Source organism: Ruditapes philippinarum, unplaced genomic scaffold (assembly GCF_026571515.1).
Source record: "Ruditapes philippinarum isolate M1 unplaced genomic scaffold, ASM2657151v2 ctg1677_1_1_1_1, whole genome shotgun sequence".
NCBI lineage: Eukaryota > Metazoa > Mollusca > Bivalvia > Venerida > Veneridae > Ruditapes > Ruditapes philippinarum.
Window position 1 is genome coordinate 1 of NW_026862929.1, and position 13,981 is coordinate 13,981.

General features: G+C 34.4%; 1 protein-coding gene across 1 annotated transcript; it reads right to left on the minus strand.

Annotated features, from left to right (window-relative positions):
* Positions 1-55: 55 nt before the first annotated feature.
* On the minus strand, positions 56-10,927 carry LOC132720628 (uncharacterized; the record flags this gene model as incomplete). The annotated part of the gene is given in 3 exon segments (XM_060704789.1): positions 56-189; positions 549-696; positions 10,766-10,927. Coding segments are annotated over 3 exon segments (322 nt in total), but the record flags the coding sequence as incomplete, so codon positions are not given.
* Between the last annotated feature and the right edge of the window lie 3,054 nt (positions 10,928-13,981).

A 13,981-nucleotide genomic window follows, 5' to 3' on the forward strand; every position in this document is an offset into this window, starting at 1 on the left:
AATATTTTTTAAAAAATGACCGCAATTAGATTGCATATAAAAACAAAGTACTCACCAGAGGGATTCATTACGTCACATCCACCACTTGTTTCAAGTATAGAAAACACCTGAAATCTGGCATCACCTTTCAGCTCCTGACATTTGTCGAGAAGAGGTTTTAGACAACTCCAGGCTGCTTTTCCCTCGTCTCTGAAAAGTCATGAATTAGTTATGAATTATTTTACAAAGGAAATACTTGTTTGAAACTTTTGAACTTTTTAAATGAAATATCTTATGATATGATTGTGTCATTATGGTGTTTTTGTATTTCTTAATTATCTAAATGTGATTGCTAGATGATTTATGTCATGATGGTTGCCGTTTGTACATTTCTTAAAATGTTATTTTATGTAGATCCCTGTCAAACGGCACTATCATAAGCACTATGATAATTATTATTATGAATTTGTCAAAACATCTGAAAACAAACAAAACATATAACATAAGTTGTGTACATTTAACCCAATCATTCAATTAATCTATACGACAGATGTAAATTGATTTCGTACGTGCATAGTTTCACCATGATTTGTGAAGAATCTGCCCCGCTTTGGCCAAGGTTTGCAAGATACGTATTGTAACTATCAAAACAAGCCTTGTTTGCCGCCATTAAATCATCTTTGCAACCAGCTTCGGCGTTATGTACAACTGCTACATCTGAAATAAATAAACATTTGTCTTACAGTTGATACACGGAAATATGGTAGTATATTAAATTCATTTAATATCTCGTAAAATATCAAACTCTAAAAATTTTGATTTGTGAGACATAATAATATTTTAAAAGGTTATTATCTATATATAAGAATTTTAATAAAAGAAGTTAACAGTGTAAGATCAGTTTATTCAGTATTTATATGTTATCTGTGAATACATACACTTTTGTGTGTCTTACACCAAATATAGAGATTAAAAAATTCAAATACAGATATGATAACTTTGGTAACTTTCGACAAAGGCATTCACCAATTTCAGTAAGAAACCACTGTTAGTCTCAAATTCTGATATACTTGAAGATTTTACAGATGTGACTGTTAACAGATTTATTTCTTAGGCCAGATATGTCAGAAAAGTGAAAGTGACTGGAAATAGATGTGTTTCTAAGACCAGAGTACTCAGAAAGGAGACTCGAAATGGATGTGTTTCTAAGACCAGAGTAGTCAGAAAAGTGACTGTACTAGGACCATACTAGTCAGAAAAATGACTGTTTATAGATGTTTTTCTTAGGCCAGCATAGTCAGATAGTTGACTGTTTATAGATGTATTTCTAAGGCCAGCATAGTCAGACCGATGACTGTTTACAGATGTATTTCTAAGGCCGACATAGTCAGACAGTTGAATGTTTAAAGATGTATTTCTAAGGCCGACATAGTCAGACAGTTGACTGTTTACAGATGTATTTCTAAGGCCGGCATAGTCAGATAGTTGACTGTTTATAGATGTATTTCTAAGGCCAGCATAGTCAGACCGTTGACTGTTTACAGATGTATTTCTAAGGCCGACATAGTCAGACAGTTGAATGTTTAAAGATGTATTTCTAAGGCCGACATAGTCAGACAGTTGACTGTTTACAGATGTATTTCTAAGGCCGGCATAGTCAGACAGTTGACTGTTTATAGATGTATTTCTAAGGCCGGCATAGTCAGACAGTTGAATGTTTATAGATGTATTTCTAAGGCCGACATAGTCAGACAGTTGAATGTTTACAGATGTATTTCTAAGGCCGGCATAGTCAGACAGTTGACTGTTTATAGATGTATTTCTAAGGCCGGCATAGTCAGACAGTTGAATGTTTACAGATGTATTTCTAAGGCCGACATAGTCAGACAGTTGAATGTTTTAGATGTATTTCTAAGGCCGACATAGTCAGACAGTTGAATGTTTATAGATGTATTTCTAAGGCCGGCATAGTCAGACAGTTGACTGTTTACAGATGTATTTCTAAGGCCGACATAGTCAGACAGTTGAATGTTTACAGATGTATTTCTAAGGCCGACATAGTCAGACAGTTGACTGTTTATAGATGTATTTCTAAGGCCGGCATAGTCAGACAGTTGAATGTTTATAGATGTATTTCTAAGGCCGGCATAGTCAGACAGTTGACTGTTTAAAGATGTATTTCTAAGGCCAGCATAGTCAGACAGTTGAATGTTTATAGATGTATTTCTAAGGCCGGCATAGTCAGACAGTTGACTGTTTATAGATGTATTTCTAAGGCCGGCATAGTCAGACAGTTGACTGTTTATAGATGTATTTCTAAGGCCGGCATAGTCAGACAGTTGACTGTTTATAGATGTATTTCTAAGACCGGCATAGTCAGACAGTTGACTGTTTATAGATGTATTTCTAAGACCGGCAGAGTCAGACAGTTGACTGTTTATAGATGTATTTCTAAGGCCGGCATAGTCAGACAGTTGACTGTTTATAGATGTATTTCTACGGCCGGCATAGTCAGACAGTTGACTGTTCATAGATGTATTTCTAAGGCCAGCATAGTCAGACAGTTGACTGTTTATAGATGTATTTCTAAGGCCGGCATAGTCAGACAGTTGAATGTTTATAGATGTATTTCTAAGGCCGGCATAGTCAGACAGTTGACTGTTTATAGATGTATTTCTAAGGCCGGAATAGTCAGACAGTTGACTGTTTACAGATGTATTTCTAAGGACGGCATAGTCAGACAGTTGAATGTTTTAGATGTATTTTTAAGGCCGGAATAGTCAGACAGTTGAATGTTTATAGATGTATTTCTAAGGCCGGCATAGTCAGACAGTTGACTGTTTATAGATGTATTTCTAAGGCCAGCATAGTCAGACAGTTGACTGTTTATAGATGTATTTCTGTTACGGACAAGCTTTGTTAGACTTGGCTCGAATAAAGAATGGAGTGCTTAGAAACGCCCTTCAAGGAGTGAAGTAACAGATGTATAGCTCACTTCGTCTTATTACAGTCAATATTTTTGTCTGTAACACTTAAGCTAGTATTTGCCTGTCAAAACTGTCGCCGTATGTTCGTGCTCCATCATGTTCCTTATATAACAACATTATCATGGTTGATTATCATAGATATCAAATAGCCCCTATTATAAAGAAATACTAAATCTATTAAACTATCATGTACTTAATTTAAATTTAAACTTTATTCCCGCTCAGCTGTTTGTACGAGCAAAGTCAGGGGGCATAAAGAAATACCACCTGGTCATTAATACATACTTGTTACAGGTGAACGTATTTATAAATCTTTTCAAGGTTACTCATCTGATATACACGCATCAGATGTTAAGGAAGAAAGTATTTAAAAAGTTCATTAAAGCGATGTTATTTAGTGGTTACAAACGCATTCGAAAACAACGTAAACAAATCTCGATCAAGCTGAGAACTAATTAGATTTTAATTAGAAATATGCATTATGAGTCACTTTGTCATATTTTCGTTTTTTGTTTGTTTGTTTTTGTTTTATTTTTGTTGTTGTTTTTGATGTTTTTGTTATTGGTGGTGGTGTTTTCGTGTTGTTGCTTTTTTTGTGATGCTTTTTCGGACGAAAATACGACATGGCACAAATCAGCCACCAGTATGGTATATCAGCTGATTTGTGCCATGTCGTATTTTCGCTCCGCGGGGCGCAAGGCGAAACTGATTTGGAACATTTTGTGATGAGGTTAGCGACAGCACGCGTGTTGTCGCGATGTCACATTATCTCTAGGCTCAAATCGAAGGATTGGCTTTTTTCATATATATATATATATATAAGCCATGCGGCAGGGCGACATCGCGAGAGCGCGCAACACGACAACGCGTTGTTTGGCGTGCTTCGCTAGCGACAGAACGACAAGACGATAGTGCGACAACGCGCCTTTTGCTTATATGCGATAACGATATAGGTTGTGTTGTCGCTAACGACAACACAAAGCGCATAGTGTACTAAATCAGCCACCATACTATGACAAAGTCACTTCGTGGGTATATTTTCTCTCCGAGGGGCGCTAGGTGAAAACAGGAAAAGTCACCACTTTGTCATATCTTTGTGACTTTTCCTTTCGCCTCGCGAAACGCAAGTACGACAAAATCGCAACTTTGTCCTATTTTCGTTTCTTTTTTCAGCGGCGCCACATGGCACAAATCAGCCACCATACTAAAACTGTTACCACCATACTGTAAAACTATACTGTTACTAAAACCTATGACTCATTAAACACCTCAGATGTTGAGCAAATTATGTTACAGGTATTACAACTTAGTCGGAATATTATGCTGTAGGTTTGTTTTGCTCTCCAGTATTGGAGAATAATACTTAAAGGCACATTATGCGTCAGAAATGCTATAATTTTTATTTCTCAAAATTTTAAATATTTGGTGTCTTGTTACAAGTTTCACAAAAATACTTATCTGCCATATAAATGAACTATCTTTATATCTTTTGCTTTGCTGGCAATTGGTATAATTATAATGATTTAGTATTTTGTATGGAAGTCAAAATACTATTTATTTACATTTTGCTACCTTTACAACACATTACTGCACATTCAGCACTACTTTCTTCAGCTGTTAAATATCCTACATGTTCTAAATCCATTATTAAAACATTATTAAACATGTGTTTTACATTTCTAAAGAATTTAAAAAAAAGGATTTCTGAGGCATAATGTGCCTTTAAATATGCATATCTAGAATGGAGAAAAAAGGAAAAAAGCACTTTATAATAATTGCATAGGCCTGCAGATGTCGCCGCGAAAACTGACGCAGATGACGCATCAATTAAATATGACATTATTTGTACGTTCATCCAAGGACGCTTTTAAATAAGCTTGAAGTGGTTTTCTGATGTAAGTCTTGAAGTTTAAGTGTTGTGAAAGTCTTAAGTTTAATTGTTGTGAAAGTCTTAAGTTTAAGTGTTATGAAAGTATCATCTAGCTGAACCTTTAGTCTCTAATACATGTCGTCTCATACAAGTGAACGCTCTTGAGACGCTGAGTCATAAAAGTTAAATGCGCAACGCTTCGTTTAAATGCCACGTGTAGAGGCTGGTATGGTTTTGTTTTAGCGTATAGCATAGATATTTTGTATGTTAGTTTGTGGCCGGCAAGTTGAAATAAGTGACAGTTTTTTGAGCGAATTTGAGATAATGTATATAAAAATATCTTAAATTAAGTTTGGCGTAACCTCAGTTATTAACTCAGATATTGTTTATATAGACTAAAATGATAAGTTAGTTTAACAAATTTATTTACATCCAGTTGTGATTTAAACAAAAACTAGGCTTGAATCATTCTCAAGTCTTGTTCATGAAATTTACAAATGTCATATGAGTAAAAAAATATTGCATTATTTAGTTCACTATACTCGAAGAAGTTTTTGAATACATTATCAAATATTAAGTCGTTTTTTAATGAATCATTAAACCTTAGAATATGAACGATGATATGGGAACGAAGCCTTCTATATTGTATGGGAACGATGAATGTGTCGCCTTCTATATTGTAGCGCTCACAAGTTAAAAAATATTTATCAATAGACACAAATACAAATCAAACAAAAGCGTTGTAAACGATTTTACTTTTAAGAATATAATAGAGATCATTTTTTACAAGCGCAAAATAATCCATTAAGAAATAATAAAAGGTTTTCGGACGGCAACTGGAACTGACTGGACTGTTACACTACCTCGAATTATTCTTCTTTCTCGATAAGTCGAACTAAAAAAACAATAATTATATTACCGAATACATGCCACTGTATGTCTAGTTAGGTTATATGTAAACTAGCATCATACAGTGATATATATGTCAATATTTCAATATTAACATTTATATGAATCTAAAACAGATGTTTCCTACAATCGATATCCACTACTAACATTATATAGTGAGCTTTGTTCGTATAAAATCATTGGTAGAGTGGTGTCTATCACCACTGTGGGAAATCTGTTTCTTCTCACTTGACTCACTTATATGAGATATGCAGGTGATCAATATAGCTCATAGCAACATGGACCACATAATCTCCACAACTGACACGACCTTTATCTTATCTGTTTCTGTCAAAGTAAAAGTTGTATTGCATTGTGCAATGTTCAGTTGATTATGGTGGCTGATTTGGTATATTGCGCGTTGCCTTGTCGCTAGCGCCAACACGACGCACAAAGGCGTTCCAAATCAGCCAAATCAGTTGATCTTTCATATTATATTATAGTTAATATATGCTTACACTTTTTGTACTCAATTTACTTGCGAAAACATTTCTTTGGTAATGCATCGTTTTTCAGATGATTAAAAAATTAAAAATAGATTAAAAATAAATAAAATAGCGTTGATCATTAAATTGTCATTTTCAGTTGTTTAAATTTGAAATTAATTTAAAGAATTCACGTTTGTTTAGAACGATTGGTGAATGAATTTTGAAATATTTATGCAACTTTCCAATCACTTTTATAACCAATATACGTAATGACTTTTTCTTTTATCTTTTGTTATACCTTAGAATTTGTAACGCAATGTCTGCCCGCGATTTACACCAGGAGTTATAAGCTTATTGCGTACTAATTTATTTTATAATGTACTTGCATAAACTATTCGAAGTTTGCCAATAAAAGACCTTTCAGTGCTTTGATTTCTATTGGCACTAAACCAAACCTCTCTCTCCATGTGTTACACAATCTATGGATAAAATATTTGCAGAACAACTGGCAGTATGGCTTTGAACAATCAATATGTAAAGCATGAAAGACCTTGAATGACTCATATAGAGCTTTAGATATTAATTGTTTTATTGGTTTTATTATTGAATTGGTAATTTTTCATGTTCAACAGTTCAAACATATTGTGCTGTGGAGAATATGTATATCAATTTGTTATGATGATAATTCAACTGAATACATTAAGTCAGAACTTAGATGATGTCATAATGTACATGTATAATCATATTGTTGAATCCACAAATCCCTTTAAGTTGTCAGAAAATGAACTAAATACAAAGTCTTTTTTGTACAAAGTGTAGAAATCTTGGCAATAACTTGGGGGCATTTTATATGATACACCAGTATTGTTCACGATATGGTAAATCTTGCCAAACATGCTTGAAACTAATTTGGCAAAATCATTATTATGGAAATGTTGGTAATCGATCGGTTCTTGACAAAATGTCTGCCATTTAGAATCTGTTTTTGTCCGTAAAAATACTGATATTTTTATGCGATGCCCAGACATCCTGCAATTCATCATAACCAAGTAAAAATTGCTAAACGGCGTCTGACAAATGTACGTCAGATAGAAATATACGAGAGGAATGTTACTTGTGTTACATTGTGTTGTATACAATAGTTTAATGTAATGATGAACATGCAGATTTTACCAGATATATTTTAACAATATGTAAGCACGAATTCATACCCATGACTTGGAAGATTTTGTTGTTTCAAAATTTAAGATTATTTTATATAATAACGTACTTGAAGAGAGCTTATTATGGATTTTTATGACGTGTTGATTGACTCTTTTTTTACACTCAAATTAATCATACAGCTAAATTATAGTTTTTGTAAAAGAACATGAATTTATTTCTTTGTTAAAACTCTGTCTTTTAATCGCCACTTTGACAACAATGGTACTTGAATTCTTGGAATTTTATTTGCAAAAACAAACGTGGGTGAATATAAATAATGAATGTAGTTACAAACATTATGTAAAACCCTGGTAATATTTATATTTTATGTAGCAGTTATATGCTTCAGTGGTTTAACTATATGAATAATATACGCAATAAGCTCAAAAATAATAATAATAGTAAATCCACACATTAAACATAATTTTATACAGAATTGCAATATCCTTGTGACATTTTATTCACAACGATATTTAATGCACATTTTCTATTGCTGAGTGACATATATAATTACACATACATATATTATTTAATAATTTATTTAATCGTTTGTGATTTTCTTTGATCGTAGATAATCGTTACGATGAGTCTGGCTGTTGAGGCAATTTTATAATTATTCTGCTATTTCCCATTAAGTTAGTTCCATGCAAACAATTTAGGTAATTGTTTTATCGGATCTTTCTAAATGTCACAGTCAAGTTTTATCATTACAATCAATACAATAAATTCTATATTGTATGAAGCTTGATATTTCCCACGAGCCCTTCATAAACTAATTACATGTCAATTATTATTATCATGAATTGATGAAATCTTTTTTTACACATATTGTTTTCTACAGTCTGTCCTAGTTGAACCGGAAAAGACTACTTCATTCTCTTTATTTCTAAATAAGGATATTTTGGTTGCAATACGATGGACAAATTTCATATTTTGTAATGTCAAATGAATATTTAAGTACAAATTATCCGATGTTACAAATACAATACAAATATATTATTACATTGTTCTGGACCAATATCAAAAGGTAATAAAAACATAATTTATATATTTTGCTGTGAAGGCAGTGTATATGACATGTATAATAAAATGTCCAGATGGGAAATAACGTTCTTTGTGGTATGTCTAGATAAGGAGTGAGTTTTTCGGATATTATGAATAAAAAAGTTTTAAGATCGGCACAAAATTACCGGAAACACATGGTGCATTATTGTGTATAAAACAGTATGAGTTCGTCGTGCATTGCCTTTCCATGGCGTCAAAAGTATCACCATTATTTAAAACTAGCTTATCTAGGAGTATATAAAATATGATTTGATTCAAGATTTCGCTGGAAGCTGAATGATTTATCTTCATCAGTTTTAAAGGCCTATAATGACCAACTAAAACATTGCACTTTCTCCCCCCGCCACCCTCCCTCCTGCTGTTTTTGGCATAGGCGATTTAAACGATTTGCTTCCTTGCCGACACTATCTGTTGAGATGTTGAAGAAGCTCAGACAGTACAAACAAATGTCATATATTTGCATACCAGTGTAACTTGGTCAGTTGTAGAGATATTAAATATTGGAAAATCAATGCTTCCAACAGACAGACTGGCTAATGTAGAGCGTATATAATTCAAGAAGAAGAAGAATGTACATGTAGTACCAGTCTATAGCACACAATTTACAATATGTAGGAAAACACCAGAATATGTATATAGAGCAAGTTCTGATGGAATCAAAATTTCAAATTATATTTTTCACACAAAGTGTAATACGCGGTGTAATAGAAAAATAGCAATGAAATAATTCTTGGTGACGGTAACCAAATATTTCGATTGAATATGTATATATTCTAATTGGGGAGAAATATTTCAAGTAAAAGCAATATCTCTGGAAGTAAAAATAAATCATGTAAGGTTGATTAAAGTGTTATATAGAAACGTCCACGTGCATGAACCATACATCAGTTACTGATGAGATGTTGAAAACACTGGAAAAGGTCATACATGAAAACACCGTTTTATTTCTTTATAGTCATTTAACCAAACGTTCAGGTCGATAATGCCATAAATTCGTGAATATTTTATGGATATTAGACTGGGATATAAGGTTACAGTCGTGCTAAGTAGACCCCTGGCAATTAATCTAATAGACTTATCATCGATCTATTTGCTGGACCAAATAGAAAGACTGATTTGTGCAAAGTTCATGCGATGACTTTGTGATCCTTGTTACTAACTAAACCTAAACAAAAATGATAACTGAACCTAGACAATAATGATACCTGAACCCAGACAATATTGATAAATAAACCTAGACAACAGTCATAACTAAACCTAGACAATAATGATAACCAAACGTAGACAATAATAATAACTAAACCTAGACAATAATGATAACCAAACCTAGACAATAATGATAACTAAACCTAGACACAATAATGATAACCAAACCTAAACAATAATGATAACTGAACCTAGACAATAATGATAACTAAACCTAGACAATAATAATAACTGAACCTAGACAATAATGATAAATAAACCTAGACAATAATGATAACTAAACCTAGACAATAATGTTAACTAAACCTAAACAATAATGACTAAATCTTGACAATCAACAAAATAATGATAACTAAACCTAGACAATAATGACAACTGAACCTATACAATAGACTATAGTGATAATTGAACTCAGACAATAGTGATAAAATCTGAAATTAAATCATCAAAGTTTGTAAAAGCAGTAAAAATTGTGCAAGAAAAAAGGAAAAACAGTGAGTTATTGCTTTTTGCGTCTAAAGAATTTGGATGATAATCATGAACCCAAATTTTAGAGTTATATTCAATATAAGAAAGTAGGCCTGAATGTAAAATAATTTATCATGAAACATAACAAAATGTAATGTTAACAAAGTACGCTCTTTCTTGAGTTCCATACCAACTGTGTTAACAACAGAAGAAAATAGGCATAATTATTTACATTAAACACGGTGTTAAATGGTATGCACAGAATGTTATATTAGACACGCAACAACAATTATTATAAACTCTCGTGTGTAGATCTAACATCTTTTCTATATTGTGTTTCTTCATTTTCTTGCTTTTCCCTTTTTTTTATTTTTTTTTATTTTATTTTCATTTTTTTTGGTTTTATGCTTTTTTGTGTGTTTTTTTTATTGATGTTGTTTCTTTTAAGTTATGTTGCAAATTGTTACTTGTTTGCGTCACAACAAAGAAACACATTCAGACATTTTACCCAGTATTTACACAGCATATAATTAAACAGGTAAACAGTTAATATTTCCCTATCAAAATAATGATTAAGAAAAAACAATTCATTATGTAAACATTGTACTTACAAGCTATCACACAAATCAGAATATATGATTTTAATTCCATCTTTTGTTAGATAAAAGGTGATGATTCTGTTTGCAGCAAGCAGGCGAACTCTTCCCCAGATATCGATTTATAACTATGGAGGCCGTAAAGTATCACTCTCTAAATACCGAAAGCGAAAGTAAAAAGGATGTGAATAGTTAGCAGTGAACAGTGAGCTAAGCAAAAAGGCATTTCAATTTATATAGGAAATCAATGATCTGTTGTAATGCTCAGCTGTTTTGGAAATCTAGCAGGGCATTGCTAAATATAGTGTATAAATGCTCTGTTGGAATGCTCAGTTGGCTAGGCAATGTAGCGGGGCACTCCTAAATACATGTATAGTGTAAAAATGCTCTGTTGGAATGCTCAGTTGGCTAGGCAATGTAGCGGGGCACTCCTAAATACATGTATAGTGTAAAAATGCTCTGTTGGAATGCTCAGTTGGCTAGGCAATGTAGCGGGGCACTCCTAAATACATGTATAGTGTAAAAATGCTCTGTTGGAATGCTCAGTTGGCTAGGCAATGTAGCGGGGCACTCCTAAATACATGTATAGTGTAAAAATGCTCTGTTGGAATGCTCAGTTGGCTAGGCAATGTAGCGGGGCACTCCTAAATACATGTATAGTGTAAAAATGCTCTGTTGGAATGCTCAGTTGGCTAGGCAATGTAGCGGGGCACTTCTAAATACATGTATAGTGTAAAAATGCTCTGTTGGAATGCTCAGTTGGCTAGGCAATGTAGCGGGGCACTCCTAAATACATGTATAGTGTAAAAATGTTCTGTTTGAATACTCAGCTGGCTAGACAATCTAACAGGGCATTCCTAAATATAGTTTGAAATAATGCTCAGCTAGGTAGGCAATATAACAGAGCATTCTGAAATGTAGTGTAAAATGTTCTGCTGGAATGCTCAGCTGGCTAGGCAGTCTAGCAGGGGGTTCCTAAATACATGTTTAGTGCAAAGTGCTCTACTAGAATGCTTAGCTATCTAAGCACACTAGTAGGGCATTTTTAAGTAAAGCACAAAAGGCTCTGCTGAAATTCCGAGCTAGTCATTTTAACTACATTTCACTCTATATTTTGGAATGTTAAGCTGTATTTCTCTGCCAGCAGAGCATTCAAGTTGAGCCTTTTTACTCTTAACAATTTATTTAAAAATGCTCTGCTAGATTGATCTGCTAGCTTAGCATTCCTGTGAGTATTTTTACACTTTATTTTAGAATGGACTGCTAGATTGCCTAGCCAGCTTAGCATTTTTTACACCTTTTTTAGAAATGCCCCCCTAGATTGACCAGCAAGATGGCATTTCAGCAGACAATGTACACTGTATTTCGGAATGCCATTGTAGATTACTTAGCAGAGCATTTTTACACTATATGTTGATATGTCCTGCTATATTGCTCTGCCAGCTGAGCATTGCACCAAAACATTTCTTGCACTACATTTAGAGATACCCTGCTAGATTGCTTAGCCAGTTAAGCATCACAGGAGAGTATTTTACACATAATTTAGGAATGCCCTGCTAGATTGGCTAGCTAGCTGAGCATTCCAGCAGCAGGGCATTTTTACACGTTATTGTGTAATGTCCTGCTATATTGCTCTGCCTTACCATCTCAGCATTCTAGCAGAGCAATTTTATACTATATTAAAGGATGCCCTGCTATATTGGTATGTCTGCTTCGCATTCCAGGAGAGCTTTTATACTATATTAATGGATGCCCCGCTATATTGGTCTGCCTGCTCAGCATTCCAGCAGAGCAATTTTATACTATATTAAAGGATGCCCTGCTATATTGGTCTGCCTGCTCAGCATTCCAGCAGAGCAATTTTAAACCATAATAAAGGATGCCCCGCTTTATTGGTCTTCCAGCTCAGCACTCCAGCAGAGCAATTTTATACTATATTAAAGGATGCCCCGCTATATTGGTCTGGCAACACAGCATTCCAGGAGAGCAATTTTATACTATATTAAAGGATGCCCTGCTATATTGGTCTGCCAGCTCAGCATTCCAGCAGAGCAATTTTTACACTATTTTAAAGGATGCCCAGCTATATTGGTCCGCCAGCTCAGTATTCCAGCAGAGCAATTTCATAATATATTAAAGAATGCCCCGCTATTTTAGTCTGCCAGCTCAGCATTCAAGCAGAGCAATTTTATACTATATAAAAGGATGCCCTGCTATATTGGTCTGCCAGCTCAGCATTCCAGCAGAGCGATTTTAAACTATATCAATGAATGCCCCGCTAAATTGGTCTGCCTGCTCAGTTTTCCAGCAGAGCAATTTTATACTATATTAAAGGATGCTCCGATTTATTGGCCTGCCAGCTCAGCAATCCAGCAGAGCAATTTTATACTATATTAAAGGATGCCCCGCTATATTGGTCTGGCAACACAGCATTCCAGGAGAGCAATTTTATACTATATTAAAGGATGCCCCGCTTTATCGGTCTGCCAGCTCAGCATTCCAGCAGAGCAATTTTATACTATATTAAAGGATGCTCCGATTAATTGGTCTGCCAGCTCAGCATTCCAGCAGATCAAATTTATACTATATTAAAGGATGCCCCGCTTGATTGGTCTGCCAGCTCAGCATTCAAGCAGAGCAATTTTATAGTATATTAAAGGATGCCCTGCTATATTGTTCTGCCAGCTCAGCATTCCATCAGAGCAATTTTATGCCATAATAAAGGATGCCCCGCTTTATTGGTCTTCCAGCTCAGCACTCCAGCAGAGCAATTTTATACTATATTAAAGGATGCCCCGCTATATTGGTCTGGCAACACAGCATTCCAGGAGAGCAATTTTATACTATATTAAAGGATGCCCCGCTATATTGGTCTGCCAGCTCAGCATTCCAGCAGAGCAATTTTTACACTATTTTAAAGGATGCCCTGCTATATTGGTCCGCCAGCTCAGTATTCCAGCAGAGCAATTTTATAATATATTAAAGAATGCCCCACTTTTTTGGTCTGCCAGCTCAGCATTCAAGCAGAGCAATTTTATACTATATTAAAGGATGCCCTGCTATATTGGTCTGCCAGCTCAGCATTCCAGCAGAGCGATTTTATACTATATTAATGAATGCCCCGCTAAATTGGTCTGCCTGCTCAGTTTTCCAGCAGAGCAATTTTATACTATATTAAAGGATGCACCGATTTATTGGCCTGCCAGCACAGCATTCCAGCAGAGCAATTTT